The sequence below is a fragment of the Oncorhynchus tshawytscha genome, linkage group LG06 (genome assembly GCF_018296145.1).
Source record: "Oncorhynchus tshawytscha isolate Ot180627B linkage group LG06, Otsh_v2.0, whole genome shotgun sequence".
Lineage (NCBI taxonomy): Eukaryota > Metazoa > Chordata > Actinopteri > Salmoniformes > Salmonidae > Oncorhynchus > Oncorhynchus tshawytscha.
In genome coordinates, this window is record NC_056434.1 from 21,094,225 (window position 1) to 21,114,962 (window position 20,738).

At 41.2% G+C, this 20,738-nt stretch overlaps 1 protein-coding gene across 4 annotated transcripts; it reads right to left on the reverse strand.

The window, feature by feature from the left end:
* Nucleotides 1-2,886: 2,886 nt before the first annotated feature.
* Nucleotides 2,887-20,361, reverse strand: LOC112244776 (ATP synthase subunit delta, mitochondrial). Of its 4 annotated transcripts, none has more exons than XR_002952639.2 (7): nt 20,131-20,361; nt 19,002-19,155; nt 9,012-9,100; nt 4,407-4,550; nt 3,527-3,616; nt 3,137-3,330; nt 2,887-3,023 (listed from the first exon to the last, which is right to left on the reverse strand). XR_002952639.2 is itself a non-coding variant. In XM_024412555.2 (5 exons), exons 1-4 carry the CDS (start codon nt 20,245-20,247, stop codon nt 4,428-4,430), a joined length of 483 nt encoding a protein of 160 aa, XP_024268323.1. In that variant the 5' UTR covers nt 20,248-20,360; the 3' UTR covers nt 2,887-3,023; nt 4,407-4,427. The 4 variants fall into 4 exon arrangements, 1 of the variants encoding a protein (XP_024268323.1); XR_002952640.2 differs by having other exon boundaries at nt 2,887-3,042; XR_002952641.2 differs by lacking the exon at nt 3,527-3,616.
* Between the last annotated feature and the right edge of the window lie 377 nt (nt 20,362-20,738).

Here is a 20,738-nt window from a genome sequence, read left to right on the forward strand (position 1 = left end):
CTCGATGAGTGCTTGCCCCCACTTACACAGTGAATCACAAGTGTTAGTAAGTGGAGGGGGTTAACACACTTCTAGACCCATGTGCCCACAGCCTCACCCTGGCACTCCTCAAATCCCTCTAGAATGTGACACCCCTCCTATTGGAATGAAACACTGAAACAAAAACATTGTCAGCAGTCCCAGGAAGAGCTGGGGATATTTTACACATCGACCCCAGCCAAGTCACAACCACGCCTAGACCCAGACAGAGACACACCCTTTCAGCCATTTCGTACTGCACAACGTCAGAGAGGATTCATGAGGCCCAAATCTATGGATTTCACGACTGGGAATACAGATACACATCTGTTGGTTTAAGATACCTTAAAAAAGGGGCCTCAGTGCCTCGTCACGGTATCACTGTGCATTCAAATTGCAATTATGTTCGTTGTCCGTAGTTTCTGCATGCCCATACCATAACCCTATCGCCACCATGGTGCATTCTGTTCGCAACGTTGACATAAGCAAACCGCTCGACCACACGCGGTCCGCGGTTGTGAGGCCGGTGGACGTACTGCCAAATTCTCTAAAACGATGTTGGTGGCTTATGGTAGAGAAATTAACATTCAACTCTCTGGCAACAGCACTGGTGGACATTCTTACAGTGAGCATGCCAATTGCACGCTCCCTCATGACTTGAGACATTTGTGGCATTGTGTTATGACAAAAATGCATATTTTAGTGGCCTTTTGTCCCCAGCATTTATGATTCTTGATATGCCAAATCTATCAGATGGATGGATTATCTTGGAGAAAATGCTCAGGAAGAGGGATATAAACAGATTTGTGCACAAAATGAGAGAAATATGCTTCAGGTGTATGGACAATTTATGGGATCTTGTATTTCAGCTCATGAAATATGGGACCAACTCTTGTTGCATTGATGTTTTTGTTAAATGTACATTGCTTTAATACCAATAAAAAGATCTTACAAACAAGTATCCAGTGTGCCTTTTATACCCAAAAGACACATGAGTGGCTGTAGGGCTGAAGTTAGTCATCTCATGAACAGACATCTACTATATAAACATCATTTGGTCAGAACTACGGTACCATTTATGCAAGATTTTAGTTTTGGGTTAAATGAGATTAGTAAATGAGTCACCATCTATCAGCATAGACTGAAATAGAAGTTCAATAAGCCTGTAGTTAAGGGGGACTGACAAAACATTTAACCAGCATATGGCATCATGTTATGACATATGGTTGAGCAATGCTATTGCAAAACCGCTCAGCAAGGATGAAGCCACTGCTCCAAAACCGCCATAAAAAAGCCAGACTACGGTTTACAACTGCACATGGGGAGAAACTGGAGAAATGTCCTTTGGTCTGATGAAACAAAAAAAAAAAAAAAAAAAAAAGAGAACTGTTTGGCTATAATGACCATTATGTTTGGAGGAAAAAGGGGGAGGCTTGCAAGCCAAAGAACACCATCCCAAACGTGAAGCACGGGAGTGGCAGCATCATGTTGTGAGTTGCTTTGGTGCAGGAAGGACTGGTGCACTTCACAAAATAGATGGCATCATGAGGGAAAACTGAAAATATTGAAGCAACGTCTCAAGACAGTCAGGAAGTTAAAGCTTGGTCGCAAATGGGTCTTCAAAACGGACAATGACCCCAAGCATACTTCCAAAGTTGTGGCAAAATGGCTTAAGGACAAATAAGTCAAGGTATTGGAGTGGCCATCACAAAGCCCTGACCTCAGGCCTATAGAAAATTTGTGGGCAGAACTGAAAAAGTGTGTGAGCAAGGAGGCCTGCAAACCTGACTCAGTGTTACACCAGCTCTGTCAGGAGGAATGGGCCAAAATTCACCCAACTTATTGTGGGAAGCTTGTGGAAGGCAACCAGAAACATTTGACCCAAGTTAGATTTAAAGGCAATGCTACCAAATACTAATTGAGTGTATGTAAACCTCTGACCCACTGGGAATGTGATGAAAGAAAACAAATCTGAATAAATCACTCTACTATTATTCTGACATTTCACATTAAAATAAAGTGGTGATCCTAACTGACCTAAGACAAGGAATTTTTACTTGGATTAAATGTCAAGAATTGTGAAAAACTGCGTTTAAATGTAGTTAGCTAAAGTGTATGTAAACTTCCGACTTCAACTGTACTTGCACACAATAATTATTTATTAGAGGCCTGGTGAGAGTAAATATTCATAAAACCGGTTGTGGTTGGAGGACTGAAAGTCTTGAGTCAGAACATGATTAGAACTCTGGAGTGCTTTTGTTAAGATGGAACCTATGGTTGAGACCAGAGGCCTTTTTTTTTAACACTAATTGCAGTTTTAAAATGGACAGCACCACAAAAACCTGAGGTAACCATATTGACTCAAAGAACATTCCCACACTGAGAGACAGAGGGAGTGATGGAGATCTTTACATGGTCAACATGTAAAGATGCCGCCGCCCCCCCACACACACACACATACATAGAGTAACACCAAAGCTAACCACCTGCTGACAAAATGTGAAAAAAAAAATCAAGCATACCACCAAAATCAGTATGGACAAAAATAACATTTGATGCTTTCAATAAATTAATTATAACACTTGAGAAACATAGCCAAAACAAAAGGTGATTGTAATAGCTACACTTGGTTAATGGGTTTGTCTCACCACAATGGAACAGACTGCTCCATTCGCTACCTGCTTTGACTGGTCTACGAAGACTCGCCAAGTGGCGGAAAGGAGAACTGCATTAAGTATAACTACAAAATACAGGAAAAACACATTGTACACAGAATAAATGTATGTTTGGTCTTTTTTCCCTTACAAAATTTAGCACACAATACCAGTCATTGAATCCTACATAGAAAGGAACAAAAATACAGAATTATTGGCAGGTAAATCCAAATACATTTATTGGTCACTTCATTCCACTGTACAAAGCAAGCATGAGATCTTGCAGTTACTGACTTGACTGGTCCGGGAAACAGTTGGAGAATTTTCATTTCCTTTATACCAACACGACACCTGGAACAAAGGCGAAAATCTGATTACGTAAGTACACAGTCATCCAGAAATAAAAACAGTCTGACATAACATTGGGGTGTGCTAAAGACCCAACAACGTGTTCAAATACTTACTGAACCATAGAGATAAAATGGAAGACTCAGCTTGAACCCCTCAGTCAAGGACACTTGGACCTTTGATATTTTCAGTGGTATTGTTAACAAAACACCCCCATAAAGAAAACAGGAATAAAAAACAAACAGGTCCAGCCCCTGGTTCGTCTGTGATCTGGCAGTTACTCCACTTCTGTTGGTCTAACCAAGTGGTTCTGGAAAACAGTTAAAGAAAATAAACCCTCCTCATAGCTGCCCATGTCCCTTAAAGTTGAAGTGGTTTTTTAACTGACAAGAAGCACATGGCTGAGCTCGAATCACCACTATTAATTCAGGATTCCTATGCCTCAACCATGCCTCCTTGCCCGCCCAATATTTCCTCACCTCCCACCCCTTATAATGCAACTATACCTGATGCTTCGCTCTTTTCCCCCTGCCCCTCTACAAAGTTTCCCTCTGCAGGCAGTCACCTAGTCCGAGGTGCTAAACGAGCTCCTGAAACTTGACACAAAAAAACTATTTTTATTAACTTGGCCAAAGCTTTTGATAGGGTGATACCTACTGCAGCCCTCGTCCTCCACATACAACACCCGTTCTGCCAGTCACATTCTGTTAAAAGTCCCCAAACACACACATCCATGGGTCAATCCTCTTTTCAGTTCGCTGAAAATTGATTGTCCGATCCCTCCTGATGACCCGATTGGACATGACTCCAACAGGGTCACTAGGATGGATCAGCCATTGAAGTAGAAAGTCCAACCCAGTTGACTATATTAAAACGTTATAATCCCTCAATGGCGCTACCCATGCCATTAAAGCCTTTTGGCTACCAGAGGCCTCTATCATTCTCTAGGGTCCCACTTAGTTGACTACTTCAAAACGGTGAATGTACTCAATAGCGCTGCCCATGCTGAAACAAGCTCTGAACTCACTTGCGTGAGATCAGTGATCAAGTCATGGAAATCTCTCCTTCAAACAGAGCGCATGATGGCAATTCTGTTAGCCAATGTCAAAGCTTGGTAACAAGATCTACCCTGCACCTAGTGGCTGAAATGTGCATAACTCGTCATCATCCATTAAGTCACTGTGCTGTCTGCTTTCAGAAAAAATAGCTGGTAGGCGATTAGCTCGGCAAGTGTAAGCCTTTAAAATACACACTGATCGCTTCGAGGATATGAGCGAGGATTGGATGCATTTTAAAGCTTTTCCAACAGCATCTAGGTCAGATGTGAAGCTCATATGCTCTACACTTCGACCACCTCACAGAGGTGTACATGGTTGCAATACGTACCACAAAGACCAGTAGCGCGGTCTACTCCAGGGCTTTGACGATTGCCTCGTTGGCGTCTATGTTGATCTGGACCTCGGCCCTGGCAGCCTCGTCAGACGCAGACGCCATTTCAGACTGGGCCTTCTCCAAGTTGACCTTGGCAGCCTAAAGAGCAGAGGTCAAATACAGAACCATAACCCAATATCCAGGACATCATGCATACTAAATATGCTAGCACAGTACCAGTCTTTTTTTTCTCCTCTTTTTTTTTTTTTTACATTCAACTGAGGCTAATAGTTTTTGGGATGCATTTACACAGGCAGCCGAATTCTGAAATATTTCAACATGTGTCTTTATTTTAGTTTTAGTTTTTTTTACCCCTTTTTCTCCCCAATTTCGTGGTATCCAATTTTAGTAGCTACTATCTTGTCTCATCGCTACTACTCCCGTACGGGCTCGGGAGAGACGAAGGTTGAAAGTCATGCGTCCTCCGATACACAACCCAACCAAGCCACACTGCTTCTTAACACAGCGCGCATCCAACCCGGAAGCCAGCCGCAATGTGTCGTAGGAAACACCGTGCACCTGGCAACCTTGCTTAGCGCGCACTGCGCCCGGCCCGCCACATGAGTCGCTGGTGCGCGATGAGACAAGGATATCCCTACCGGCCAAGCCCCCCCCCTATCCCGGACGACACTAGGCCAATTGTGCGTCGCCCCACGGACCTCCCGGTCACGGCCGGTTACAACAGAGCCTGGGCACGAACCCAGGGTCTCTGGTGGCACAGCTGGCGCTGCAGTACAGCGCCCTTAACCACTGCACCACCCGGGAGGCCTCACCATTGGTCTTTTTACCAATCAATTAAACTCTAATGCCAATGATTGGGCAAAAGAACTGGGCTGCATGAGTAACACAGCCTTAGACAAGGGTCAGAGCTAGGCAGCAGGTCCCTGTAAGCATAGTTTGGGGAAACACTGCTTCAGCTATGAAGCAGTGTATCCGCACAATCCTGTGCGGATAAATCTTTGAGCATAGAACATAGTTCAAAAAAAGGACATCCTGTTCTTTATGCTTCTGCCAGGCAAATAAACTATTTTCAGTGGGTTTGATCCTAAATGAAATTGAGGTGGTATCAATAACTCATTGTTCTAGATTAAATGTAGGGGTAATGATTATTCTAATAATTAAATTACTGGATGCAATGTAGTAGTCTGGCTTACTGTTTCCAATTTGGACTATGAAACTGAACTAGGCCTATGGGCTTGTTCCAGATCTCCATCTCTGACCTAATCCATTCCAGTTAGGTGTGATTACTACCATTCATTCAACATGCCTCGTCATTGATGAACTGACTATTATCACATCATTAGTAGCCTATTGTAGACATTTGCCAATTTTGCAAATATTCAAAAAACATGCTCCCTGTTTACAACAAGGCACTATAGTAATATTGCATAAAAACATTAAAGCAATTCGCTTTTTTTTCTTCTTCCATGAACACCAAGCATTACTGGATTTTCCCCAAAAATACAAAATTACTGAGTACCACTCCATATTTTCAGGCACAGTGTTGACTTCATCTTATGGGTATGCTTGTAATCATTAAGGACTAGGGAATTTATCCAGGACAAAAAAAAAGAAATGGAGCTAAGCACATGCAAAATCCTAAAGGAAAACCTGGTTCAGTCTGATTTCCACCAGAAACTGGAACATCAAATTCACCTTTCAGCAAGACAATAACCAAAAACACAAGAACAAATCTATACTGGAGTTGCTTATCAAGAAGACAGTGAATGTTTCCAAGTGGCTGAGTTACAGTTGAGACTTAAATCTATGGCAAGACCTGAAAATGGTTGTCTAGCAATGACCAACAACCAATTTGATAGCGTGTTGAATACCAAGCAGTTAACAAGTTGGGTAGGCTACTAATGACCATCAGCAGCATCAGAGTTTGGAGAAGCCTAGTTACCGTGACCAAACAGTCACAGGCAATTTGACTGCTGTCACGACTTGTGACCGCCGGTAATATGGTCAGCGTAACAGCCCTAACATGTCCTCTCCTTGCAAGGTAGACTAATTGAATAGGAAGTTTAAACAAACCTGGTACATTTCTGCTTTACTAGATCAACTTGACAGCCTATGGATTTTCTGAAGGCACAATATATTTTTCCTACACTTTGAAGTAAACATACCTTTGACAAGATACAATTATAAATTAATATTTAGAATAGTGTCAACATTTTTATTTAGGTCCTTGAATTGCACAACAGGCAATAGGAATGAACAAAAAATACATTAATAGAATCTAAGCCATGGGGGTATCTACTAAGAAAATATGGAATTGTTTTAAGATAGCTAAATGATCCATGGTATGACTATTGGAATTGGAAATTTAGGACCCCTTATAAGATCAGAACTGTTTTTAATTGATGAAACATTGAATTTGGCCTTGTTTCTATGGGCGAATAGCACTCTTTAATAACGGCTTCATACATGGATAAAAACAAAAAAATGTGGAAATAGGAAGTTTTCAGAAAGTGTCTGTCCTATAGCTGACAGATAAGGATCACTATGTATTTTTTGACAAGCATTTAACACCTTATTTTAGGGATTAAAATATCTCCATATATAAACTCAGCAACAAAATAAATATCCTCACTGTCAACTGCATTAATTTTCAGCAAACTTAACGTGTGCCCAATCTGTTCAGACACTACATAGAGGACGGCAGATCGGCTGTACCGACTACAAAACGAGTCCCATGATGCCTGTGGGTCATAGAGCACTATTGTGAGGCTCTCAGACATCATGTTTGTGGGAGCCAAATCTTTCCATAGTGGGGTCCTAGTTTGTAGGTCAAACCGTTTGGGCGCCAGACTTTGAGAGAACACCGCTCTAGTTCGTCACCTTTCACAGCAGACGCGGAAGGGCAACGTTGGCAGATGTGGTGGATTGAGACGCAGCCCATGCAAAACATCTTTTAAACTGACAAGATTGATGGGGATTCTTTTATTATGCTAATTAGATTCCCCACGGGGAGCAGACAGCGACTCGAGGGCTAATATTCTTCTTTTTTTTTTAAAGGTAGGCAAACTTGATTTTTTTGTGAAGGATGGTATCAGCAGAACAGCTCTCTGCCATGTCTGTCTCCATCCATGCAGAAACGCACACTGAACTATCGCAACACCACGTTTCCTTTCTCGACAATGCGCTAGCACCTACTGTTGGAGATGAATTGCTCACAAGAAAGTATTCTCTTAGTTGACTAAATGCTGGAGCTAACTACTTTTGTTGTAATGATGCCTTTTCTCCTCGCCCAAGTCTTCAGATTGGATCAGTTACAACTTCAGACAGTTGGGTCAAAAACCACAATGTGCCAATGAGAAGCCTATTTTAGGGCATCTTTTCATTCCTGCATACTTTAACCTAAAATTGTGTGCATGTTGGCAGGTCTGGAAGAGAGAGACTAACATTGCAAATTTACATTGCCTCTTTCCTGTGAAAGGCCCATTTGTTACAGTAGCGATTACAGCGTAGAAATGCCAAACATAGCTGGGAGTTAAAGGTCTCCCAGTGGGAACTTGGCACATCTGCTATAACTCAACAGTGACTGACCTTTCCTGCCTTATTAACAGCAGGGTTTCTCCTGTGCATTGTTCTCAGAGGGAGAAAAAAAAAAGACATCCATTTCTTTGGAGTCAACTTGACAGTATGTGCCCTTCTTAGGACAGGGTCAAAGAGAAAGAGGGAGCTCCTCTACGATGAACGTGTTTAGTCGGCTGATGGGGCTGTGAAAAGTAAAGAGCAACATGGCCTTAGGGACATTTCACACAAATACATATTTTGACTGACATTTGAGCCAATGCTGTGCGGAATTCTGTTGAGTAAGGGATTTGGTCATTTCATGAAAGGTTTCCTTTTGCAAAACTATGGCTAAGGTCTGACTGAGCAGAGCTGCACACAGTTAACATCTTTATAAAAGGGTTTGGGTTTCAATCAATGACTGACTGCATGGGCTGAATGATGCCAATCACAACTCTAGCCTAGCTTTTCAGAGAACAAAGCAATCCTACAGGTAGAGGATGGGAAATGTTCATGCAATTGTTATTCCTCTGATGAAGAGCATCTTGTGATTGCTCTGGTTCAATGATTTAAGGACATTCTGCTCCCATTGGCAAAGGAAACGCAAGGTATCCCTCTGCGGCCCGTCTTCCTGCCCAGCTCTAACACACTACACCAGGTGTGTAACCATTAGCTGAAAAAGAACGACAAATTCAGGTAGGTCCATCAGTTGTTTGCTTCAATTAAATAAATGTTTCGCAACAGAATTGTATCATTCCACCGATGCTATTGCAAAATATTTTGTCTGTTGCAAAACATTTAACAGACACCGTTTACTCCAAAAGGAAAACGAAAATGTATTTCTATTTGATAAATTCAGGTAGGAACCTGAACGAATACACCCCAGTCCAACTATACAACTATGATTAGTTGATTACTAGAATCAGTTGTGATGCGGTGGCCTGGAAGACAAGCCTACCCACCCTGTGGCCTGCAGGACAAGAGTTGCCCACCCGTTGCCATAGAGATAATAAATAGGTCTATGAGTGGGTGCTGGGTACTTACAGCCACATCCAGCTGGTCCAGGGGGAAAGCCTCTTCAGCCAGTAGTTGCACCGAGGAGTCTGCGTTCACCGTGATTGACCCGCTGCTCACTGAAACAGACAGAATTTGAGTAAAGCAACCTATTCTATTCAGCCACCCACCCATCATACCGGGCAGACTGATTCTCAGATCCACCTTTAAGCAGACATGGTACTTCTGGCCCTTCTTTGGACACTTAACTAACCTTCAGATGAGCTTCAATGCCATACAACTCTCCTTCCGTTGCCTCCAACTGCTCTTAAATGCAAGTAAAATTAAAATGCATGCTCTTCAACCGATCGCTGCCCGCACCTGCCCGCCTGTCCAGCATCACTACTCTGGACGGTTCTGAATATGTGGACAACTACAACTACCTAGGTGTCTGGTTAGACTGTAAACTCTCCTTCCATACTCACATTAAGCATCTCCAATCCAAAATTAAATCTAGAATCAGCTTCCCATTTCGCAAAACAAAGCATCCTTCACTCATGCTGCCAAACATACCCTCGTAAAACTGACCATCCTACTGATCCTCAATTATGTAATTTACAAAATAGCCTCCAACACTCTACTCAACAAATTGGATGCAGTCTGTTAGAGTGCCATCCGTTTTGTCAAAGCCCCATATACTACCCACCACTGCAAACTGTACACTCTCGTTGGCTGGCCCTCACTTCATACTCGACCTGGAAACAGTGGCTTTGGTGACATCAAGTCTCTGCTAGGTAAAGCCCTGCCTTCTCAGCTCACTGGTCACCATAGCGGCACCAACCCATAGCACGCGCTCCAGCAGGTATATCTCACTAGTCACCCCCAAAGCCAATTCCTCCTTTGGCCACCTTTGTTCCAGTCATTGGCAGCAGAGAACAGGAAGGAAACTGCATTGCTTTTTTTTTTTTAAATGGGTGATTATTATTTAACTGAAACTAGAAACTTCTCCCTCCCTAGCTTTAAGCACCAGCTGTCAGAGCAGCTCTCAGATAACTGTACCTGTAAATAGTCCATCCAACTACCTCATCCACATACTGTATTTAATTATTTATTCATCTTGCTCCTTTGCACCCCGGTATCTCTACTTGCACATTCATCTTCTGCACATCAATCACTTCAGTGTTTAATTGCTATATTGTAATTACTTCGCCACCATGGCCTATTTATTGCCTTAACTCCCTTATCTTAACTCATTTGCACACACTGTATATTCCATGTGTAACTCTGTGGTATTTGTCGAACTGCTTTGCTTTAGTCTTGGCCAGGTAGCAGTTGTAAATGAGAATGTTCTCAATTAGCCTACCTGGTTAAATAAATAAAATATACCGCCCAGCCCCATGTAGACAACTTAATCTATTGAAATGAAATAAATGCATTGCCTTCATGCACAGAGTGCAACAGTCTCTTAAAGTTCTGTGCAGTCACTAATATAGAATGTTCTTTCAGCTGATTTCAATCCAGGGAAGTAGACTACAATTTGAAAGTGTTACGCTAAGTCTGATTTCTCCAGGTCAAGGATGCAGTCATCCCCACAATTCAAGACAGGCCTGACCCCTGCTGGAAGTTCCATGTTAAAAGAGGTCCAATGAAGCAATTCTCAATATCAAATCATTTCTGGGTAACAATTAAGGCTCTTTGTGATTAATTGAAAACAAATTTTAAAAAATAGCAAAGAACAATCCAGCAATAATGTTGCTAGGACTGGGTTTGAGTAGAGAAAAGGAGCTGTTATTAGTAGATGGGTTCGAACTGTTATGTCAATTAAATAATTTACCACCTGGTGATATCACCAGACATGCCAAAACTCCATCCCACCCAAACAGGCTGAAATTCCAGGCATTTAAAAAATATATATATATATATTATTTTACAAACAGCTCTTACACTAAAAAGGGGCATTATACATTTTCAGAAATCCACAGTATTATTCCAACATCACTGTGGATGGAGAGGTATATCTCTATATAAATAAAACTGGAAAAATACAAGTTAGACTGAACTGGGACTTTAAAGTAAGGATGGGCAATGTGTAGTGTTAAGGTATGGATCCACATAACGATATACAATATTCATACTACCATCTATTTCTACTCCCTAACCTCGTTTCACATACACCATTTAAAAAGGTTCAGTGGAGCCACTTCTGCAAATGTGCCATTTTGTTCTAGTAGATTATAAAGCAGGGGGAAGTAGGGTAACACTTTCAAATGTAAGTTATATTTCTCCAGGTCTAGGATGCAGTCATCGTCTTCCCCACAATTCGAGATAGGACTGACCCCTGGTGTATGGTCCACATTAAAGTGGCCAGTTATTGATATGGAACTTACCATTGCGATCACCTAGAAACACACAAGGCATGCGCAAGCACTGTCCCCATTTTGTATCTAAGTAGCTTAAATATCTGATTAATAAAAGCAATGATTTCTAAGTTGATATCGCGAGGTCATTAAAAATGTAATCAAAGCGTCCAAAATTATCGGCCTACCACATACACTGGTATTTGTACACATTGGTGTCAGAGGAAAAAAATCTAGCCATAGTGAATCAAATACATTTTAGGTGATACCACTAGTCGCCTCATGCCATAAACATCAGAGGTCAGAGACTCACCCACAATTTCATAAAGGGTTAAGAACAGGGGAATTCCCACCATGTTGCTACACCTATTGAACTAACCCTTTTAGTTAGAGCTCATGCAAGGGACTAGAGGTTAGGGACAGAGCCTATGGGTTGTATTGTGGATAGGGCGATCCTGAAAAGCATCCTGTCTCACAGCATAGACTTGTGTGTGATAAGAGATTTTACACACTATGAAACAGACAAGACAGATGCACACAAACACCACCCCTGCCAAGACCCACATGCTCCAAGCACCTGCAAGACTATTCCATATGACCTCGAACTGCTCCACTGCCTTGGTTACCCACACCCTTTTCAATACTCAAATAATAATGCATTTGATTCTTCCACCGTCGCAACAATGGAGGATCACTTGATTTCCAGTTAAGCACAAGTTTTGAAATGATTGAGGAGAAAAGTACAGTCCAACACATTTCCTATCTCAAACCACCCTCATATGCAATTTCTTGAAACAGAGCGCTTACATTTTTGTTAACTGTAATTTTGTTAATTATATTCAAACACTCCATCTTCAGTTGGATAGGCTTTCTGAATGGTTTTGTACATAGCTGACCCATCATTTTAGTATTGTTTTCAAACTCAGAATTCCCTCTACATTGCTCTGATGTCCAAAAGATATCAGCTCGAACTTGTGATAAAAGTTGCATGTACAGTTGAAGTCAGAAGTTTACATACACTTTAACCACTCCAAAAAATGTCTTGTTAACAAACTATAGTTTTGGCAAGTCGGTTAGGTCATCTTTGTGCATGACAAGTAATTTTTCCAACAATTGTTTACAGAGATTATTTCACTATATCACAATTCCAGTGGGTCAGAAGTTCACATACACTAAGTTAAATGTGCCTTTAAACAGCTTAGAAAATTATATTGTGGCCTTAGAAGCGTCTGATAAATTATGTCAATTAGCCTGAGTCAATTGGAGGTGTACCTGTGGCTGCATTTCAAGGCCTACGTTCAAACTCAGTGCCTCTTTGCTTGACATCATGAGAAAATCAAAAGAAATCAGCCAAGACCTCAGAAAAATTTTTTTAGACCTCCACAAAAGTCTGGTTCATCCTTGGGAACAATTTCCAAACGCCTGAATGTACCACGTTCACCTGTTCAAATAATATTACACAAGTATAAACACCATGGGACCACGCAGCCATTATACCGCTCAGGAAGGAGACATGTCTCCTAGAGATGAACGTATTTTGGTGCCAGAACAGAAGACCTTGTGAAGATGGAGGAAACATGTGCAAAAGTATCTATATCCACAGTAAAACAAGTCCTATATCGACAACCTGAAAGGCTGCTCAGCAAGGAATACACTGCTCCAAAACTTCCATAAAAAAGCCAGACAATGGTTTGCAACTGCACATGGGGACAGATTGTACTTTTTGGAGAATTGTCCTCTGGTCTGATGAAACAAAAATAGAACTGTTTGGCCATAACCATTATGTTCAGAGGAAAAAGGGGGAGGCCTGCAAAGAACACCATCCCGTGAAGCACGGGGGGGGGGTGGCAGTATCATGTTGAGGGGGTGCTTTGCTGCAGGAGGGACTGGTGCACTTCACAAAATAGATGGCATCATGAGCATGGAAAATAATGTGGATATATTGAAGCAACCTCAAGACATCAGTCAGGAAATTAAAGCTTAGTCACAAATGGGTCTTCCAAATAGACAATGACCCCAATCATACTTCCAAAGGTGTGGCAAAATGACTTAAGGACAAATAAGTCAAGGTATTGGAGTGGCCATCACAAAGCCCTGACCTCAATCCATTGAAAATCTGTGGGCAGAACTGAAAAAGCATGTGCGAGCAAGGAGGCCTACAAACCTGACTCAGTTACACCAGCTCTGTCAGGAGGAATGGGCCAAAATTCCCCAACTTATTGTGGGAAGCTTGTGGAAGGCTACCCAAAACATTTGACTCAAGTTACATTTAAAAGGCAATGCTACCAAATATTAATTGATAGATGTAAACTTCTGACCCACTGGGAATGTGACGAAAGAAATACAAGCTAAAATAAATCTTTACTATAATTCTGACATGTCACAATCTTAAAATAAAAGCGGTGAGCCGAACTGACCTAAGACAATAAATGTTTAATAAGATTAAATGTCAGGAATTCTGAAAAACTGAGTTTAAATGTATTTGGCTAAGGTGTGTGTAAACTTACGACTTCAGCTGTATTTATAAATGTCTACATTGGTCAGTCCAAATTTCCTTTTTAATTCTGTCATTGAAATGTTATTTCAATGTTAGGTTTTCCATGTGGGCGAATTTTAGAAATACTATGGATCATTATGCCATTTGATTCTGAATTTTAGGACGCCTTTAGATATCACGTGCTGTAGATTGTTGGTACCCATCCAGGCACTAGTGTCGCGCAGTCCTCGCTGAATGACAAATGGATGAACAGGTGACAATTGTGCACCTTAATTCACAATTCAATTTAAAATTATGCCTAACTGAATGATGAGGGTGAAGAGGTTGATTTAAACTTAGAAAGACAAATTGTGTAAGGAGTGTTATGCCTATTAAAATCAGCAACAAATAATTTGACAGTGCGCCTTCGGGTTGACACTGTTCTCTTTCACGTTTAACTAATTTCACACAATAAGAGAGCCTATAGACCAGATTAAATTGACAATCTGATGAGTGACAATATTAGGCTTAACAGCTGTCAGATTGTACATAGAGATGTGCGCAAAGTTATATTTAAAGATGCAGGAAAGGATCATCCCGATCAAATCCTCCTTCAGAGTCACATGCAGGTAATACATTGATTTCTATATAGTATTAGAAAGCATAATCTGGTGTTTCGATGACACTTACCGTTGTCATAATTCAAGAGGTGCAGCTCTATTTCCAAATGTCACTTTTTGCAAGAATATGCGCGCTGTCCATGCCTTCAGCACGACCGCTCACACAGCAGCGTTGCTCTGGCTACTAACCAAAAATATGCCATTTATGTAATTCATCCCTTGTTCATGCACCGGTGCTTTTGTTTAACTTTGGCACCTGTCTGGTTATATTAATACATTATTTGTTTCTACCATGTCAAAAGAAGCTGTAACTTGACTTAACTAATCAAATCAACAAATAAAATTGATCAAATGGATTGCACTAATGTTATTAGTATATTAAACATATATTCCCACTAATAAACTCAGCAAACAAAGACATCCTCTCACTGTCAACTGTGTTTATTTTCCAACTTAATGTGTAAATATTTGTAAGAACATAAGACTCAACAACTGAGACAAACTGAACAAGAAGTGGAATAATGTGTCCCAGAACAAAGGGGAAGGCAAAATCAAAAGTCAGTCAGTATCTGGTGCTGCCACCAGCTGCATTAAGTACTGCAGTGCATCTCCTCCTCATGGACTGCACCAGATTTGCCAGTTCTTGCTGTGAGATGTTACCCCACTTGCTCAATGTGATTGAGATCCAGGCTCTTTGCTGACCATGACAGAACACTGACATTCCAGTCTTGCAGGAAATCATCCATACGGCTCATTCTGTGCGTGGTGGCATTGTCATGCTGGAGGGTCATGTCAGGATAAGCCTGCAGAACAGGTACCACATGAGGGAGGATGTCATCCTTGTAACACAGTATTGAGATTGAGCTTGTCATTAGAGGCAGTCTGATGATGCTGTGACACACCGCCCCAGACCATGACGGACCCTACACCTCGATCCCGCGTACAGGCATCGGTGTAACACTCATTCCTTCGCGATAAACGGGAATCCGACCATCACCCCCGGTGAGACAAAAACCACCAGTCGTCAGTGAAGAGCACTTTTTGCCATTCCTGTCTGGTCCAGCACGGTGGGTTTGTGCCCATAGGCGACGTTGTTGCTGGTGATGTCTGGTGAGGACCTGCCTTACAACAGTCCAGCCTCTATCAGCATTGATGGATGGATTGTGCATTTCTGGTGTAACTCGGGCAGTTGTTGCCATCCTGTACCTGTGCCGCAGGTGTGATGTTCGGATGTACCAATCCTGTGCAGGTGTTGTTACACGTGGTCTGCCACTGTGAGGACAATCGGCTGTTTGTCCCGTCTCCCTGTAGCGCTGTCTTAGGCCTCTCACAGTACGGACATTGCAATTTATTGCCCTGGCCACATCTGCAGTCCTCATGCCTCCTTGCAGCATGCCTAAGGCACGTTCACGCAGATGAGCAGGGACCCTGGGCATCTTTCTTTGTGTTTTTCAGAGTAGAAAGGCTCTTTAGTGTTCTAAGTTTTCATAACTGTGACCTTAACAGCTTACAGACGGTAGGCAATTAAGACACTAACAACCGTTCCACAGGTGCATGTTCATTAATTGTTTATGGTTCATTGAACAAGCATGGGAAACCGTGTTAAAACCCTTTACAATGAAGATCTGTGAAGTTTGACTTTTACAAATTATATTTGGAAGACATGGTCCTGAAAAAGGGACTTTTCTTTTTTTGCCAAGTTTATTTATTCATGCAATTAATCCTTCATTTATTGAGCATTGGCGCTTATGATTCCTGCACCTTTCAGGATAATATGCATCTGATGCATATGCTTAAGTAGACGGCCGGCAATGTTCTCTAGCAGGTACTTATAGCCTGAAAGGCCAGGCAGTTCTAGTGTTGAAGGATTTCTGTAGACCTTGAGGATGTCTGTAGACCTTGAGGATGTCTGTAGACCTTGAGGATGTCTTTTTCCCTATAGCTTTTTTTTATTATTTTTCCCCAGCTCAGGATATAAAATTTTCAAAATTTTAAAGGGGGCGTTTAGTTTAATAACAGTCAGTTATATTGTTGATGAATATAAACTAAGCTTATTTGCCTTTACCAATACCTGTTACGTTTGGGTCCGGTCTAATTCATTCTGCAAGCGGTTCAATTACTAGTGCAAACAGGATGAGGGAGAGAGGGCATTCCTGTCTCGTGCCCATTTATAAAGCAGTTTAAAATCAGTGTATTTTTAAGAAATGTATAATTTGAGCTGAAAAGTTGAAGATTTGAATAGAAAATGCTATTCAAGACATTTGACAACAGCCATTGATAAATCTACATTAATTTTGTTAGTGTATTATATTGAAACATGTTCTTGTATGGTAAGACTTGCCATTCTGTTTATGAGTTACATTCTTTTCATTGCCACTTATGGGTCTGAAAGCTGCAGAGGACTCCAGATTTTCCTCAATTTAATATAACGGTTTGATACATGGAACTCTGAAGCACCGACTTGAGTGATGTGTGACATCATTTGAGTAAATGGGGGCACTTCTTCTGTCCCAGAATGTCAACTCAAATTCTATGGGAAAGCAGTCCATACTTTTTGCCTTGAGAACTTTGTAACAGCGCCCATTTATTTATTTTTGGGTGATATTTGTGATTCTTGGTCTGCTGATAACAATTTTAAAAGCTTCTATAGTTAAGATTTATGTTCAGAGAATATATTCTCATTATCTTATTAAAACTTACCAAGATGTATTTAAAACAAATTTACAGTCTTCATAGATCCATGATATAGGATCATTCTCCTGTATCATGCAGAATTACACCAACAGAAAATTCTGTTGAAAATGCACTTAGTGAAGGAATATGGAGAACGAACAGAGCTAAATTTCTTAAATGCGTAAACGTAAAAATAAAGACCTTTTAGCATTACAAATGTAGACAGAGGAAAGCAGACAGATGACATAATTTGGGATCCTTTTTATGCATACTTTAGGGGAATGATAATCTCATACTCAGTTCAAGTTAAATCTAAGTTAAAAAAACACTAAATGTTAGAAAAAGCCCACAAAGTATTTACAAGATAAAAAAATTATATTTCTGAACATAAGCCAAAATATGATATTTTAATTTTGAAGTGAGCCAAACTACAGGTTAAACAAATATAAAACACTGCAAATAAACCTGGTAAACACCTCAGACATCCCAGATTTCATTGTCATTCAGATGTCAACTCTGGAGTTCAGATAGCAATAGAAATCATGCTATATTAGAGCAAACCCAAAATAGATTATTTTGGCAGGTGACCTAAATCAGTCATCTCGTTTGACATAGCAATAAAGGAAAATAAAATGTTTATAGATAAATCCTTCTTGCCCGCTTTCACAAGCCAAAAATGTCCCTCTCCAGCTCCCAGTTCTTTCCTCCATCGCAGACAGGTCCTGGACAAATCAAATAGTCTGGCCTTGGATTTTGACCAACTTCCCCCTTGACTTTGGTCTGAAAATTCCATAGTTTGATGATACCCATGAGTGGGTATTTAGCATTGTTCTGTTTCACTCTGATCCTCTGGTGATATACCCAGGACAAGATCCTCTGGTGATATACCCAGGACAAGATCCTCTGGTGATATACCCAGGACAAGATCCTCTGGTGATATACCCAGGACAAGATCCTCTGGTGATATACCCAGGACAAGATCCTCTGGTGATATACCCAGGACAAGATCCTCTGGTGATATACCCAGGACAAGATCCTCTGGTGATATACCCAGGACAAGATCCTCTGGTGATATACCCAGGACAAGATCCTCAAGATCCTCTGGTGATATACCCAGGACAAGATCCTCTGTGTACCCAGGACAAGATATACCCAGGACAAGATCCTCTGGTGATATACCCAGGACAAGATCCTCTGGTGATATACCCAGGACAAGATCCTCTGGTGATATACCCAGGACAAGATCCTCTGGTGATATACCCAGGACAAGATCCTCTGGTGATATACCCAGGACAAGATGCTCTGATAACAGTTTGACCACATTGCTGGAATTTCTCCTTTTTCGTAATCTTCTGGTCAGGACAATATTCTCATATTACGTCAGATTGTGTTTTCTTGCTGGTCCAATTCTCCTCAAGTTCACAACCTTGTTCCCAAAAGGCTAATTTTGTTAATTCATGCGCACGCCTTGTTTGTGCGTATCTGACACAACATCCTCTGTCTGAGTGAATCTGCTATTTTTTTTATTCAACAATTGTAGCAGTTTTGGGGTGCATTTAGAGTATTAAAGCTATGTTTTCCTGGACAGCATTTAACTTTTCATAACTTTTGTTTGCGTCTCCAAGTTGCCATTTCCTTCGAAGGCGGCAATGGTCTGTTGGATTCATGTCGCGGCGCTGTTTAACAAACGGATTGCTCACTCTCCCAGTTTCTTGGAGACTTGATTAATCAAGGGGCTTGCTTTGACTTTGTTATCTGGTTTCTACATATAACCACAGTTGACCGTACAAAACAGAGCTACTCACACCTCATGTGTCCAACCGGTACACTCATGAGCCTCCTCTTTGCCCTTTATGTTTGAAGCATAAAATCACATGAGGTTATCAGATCACTGAGCCATCAAGCAAAATCTCACCAAAGAACTTTGCTGCGGAGCCATCATCGTTGAACACGGTGACCACTCCGGGCCGGAGAACCTGCAGCGTGGGGACATGGGCAGGGAGGATACCGAAAGCACCAGTCAGCGTGGGCACGTCAACCTGTTTCACACTGGCCTCCTTGAAGTACACCTGGGAGAAGGAGAAACACATACATTACATTGACTATTATTGATTTTCTTTGCATTGAAGTTGAATATTATCTGTGGAAATATACAGTATCTGCATGCAGTACTAGATAATTGTTCTAATGGATAAAGTCCATGCTTATTTACTGATATGTTACTATATTTTAGTTGTCAATGAGGTTTCAATGAGGTTCTAGTAAGGTACATTGCAGTTATGTTATCATACGTTATATAATATGCCATTAGTATCTGACAGGTTGAAAAGCAAACATAATTATCTTATTTAATGTTGACTTATGTAACTAGGTAAGACTGTTTCCAATTAGCTAGTAAATTACTGTCAGATGCACTTCAGTGACATCTAGCTAGCTATAACGCTAACTTGTACCTAGCTAACTAACAGAATAGCTAGCTAGTTATGTGGGTGACAAAGAAGGTGGAGTCAGCACACTCCTGAAGATTTAACCAATCTAATTATTAAATCATAAATAGTTGCTAACAATTGAAGAGTACTGTAATCCATTTATAGTCCCAAGGTGAAATCATAAGCAAGTGCACGGGCCTGTGATCCATTGTGGTAACTAGCTTTGACAAACAGGTTATTTATTGCAATCTAACGTTAACTAGCAAGTGGCAACACAGGGACACATTGTTGCACAGAACAATTTAGGCATGCCAAACTGATTTGGCGAGGCTTGGTTGGAAGAATATACACGCGCGAGCGTCAATTTACAACTAACTGTTACATGCACAGGTAAAAAGTAGGTACGCTAACTCGCTAACGTTACCAAGTTAAACTAGGTAGCCATTGAACACAGGCATTTTTCGCTAGCTAACTACATGCGTATGGTTGGATAATGTGTCTTTATTATTAAGAGAGTGACGTTATATCGGTCTTTGGTTATATCAAAGGAGATAGCTAGCTAGGACTCTACCGTAGGCCAATAGCATAAGCCATGTCAACCCCGGACTATATTACCTGCGTTGGCGAGGCAAATGTGAATGACATCTGGGCAGAACCTGAAGGTGCGTCGGCGTAGCATCTTGCTTGCCTCAATACAGGGAGAGAGCAACGGAGAAACCTTGCTGCCATCATTTTGTTTGAATGAATATAATTCAAGTACAAACGAATCTCCAAGCCCTTGCGCGAAGTCAGTCAAACAGTATGCGTCTGATAGGACAAGGACATTGAACCGAACAACAATGCCTTATGAGCGTTCAAAGGATGACGGGAAATGTAGTTATTTTCTAGAGGCAACACATTCAACCCAAGGATTCGTATCCCTCAGTGTTCAATCTGAAAATGTGTCTCGTTCGGTGTGATCTTTAACATGGAATATTTCATATTTTTGTTTATCTGCCGTTGTAAATAGACAGATTTATTGAAAAAGTGAAGGCATATGTGGCAGTGTGCAACATTTCACAGCCAGGGGGTGGCGCCGTTAGAATGTCAAACAGGATCCACTGATGAGATGATTGATAAGTCCATCACTGACCCATCAAGGTGAACAGAATCAAAGTTAAAGTGTTATTCTGTTTTACCAAAAGCTGCAAAATAATACAGAGCCTGATACTACAGTATCCACT

Coding starts and splice junctions, on each gene's coding strand:
- LOC112244776 (XM_024412555.2), bottom strand. CDS start 20,247: ATGATGGCAGCAAGGTTTCTCCGTTGCTCTCTCCCTGTATTGAGGCAA. Junction 9,101..19,001: donor CTCCGCAGCAAAGTTCTTTG/GTGAGATTTTGC, acceptor TGTCTGTTTCAG/TGAGCAGCGGGTCAATCACG. Junction 4,551..9,011: donor TGGACCAGCTGGATGTGGCT/GTAAGTACCCAG, acceptor TCTGCTCTTTAG/GCTGCCAAGGTCAACTTGGA.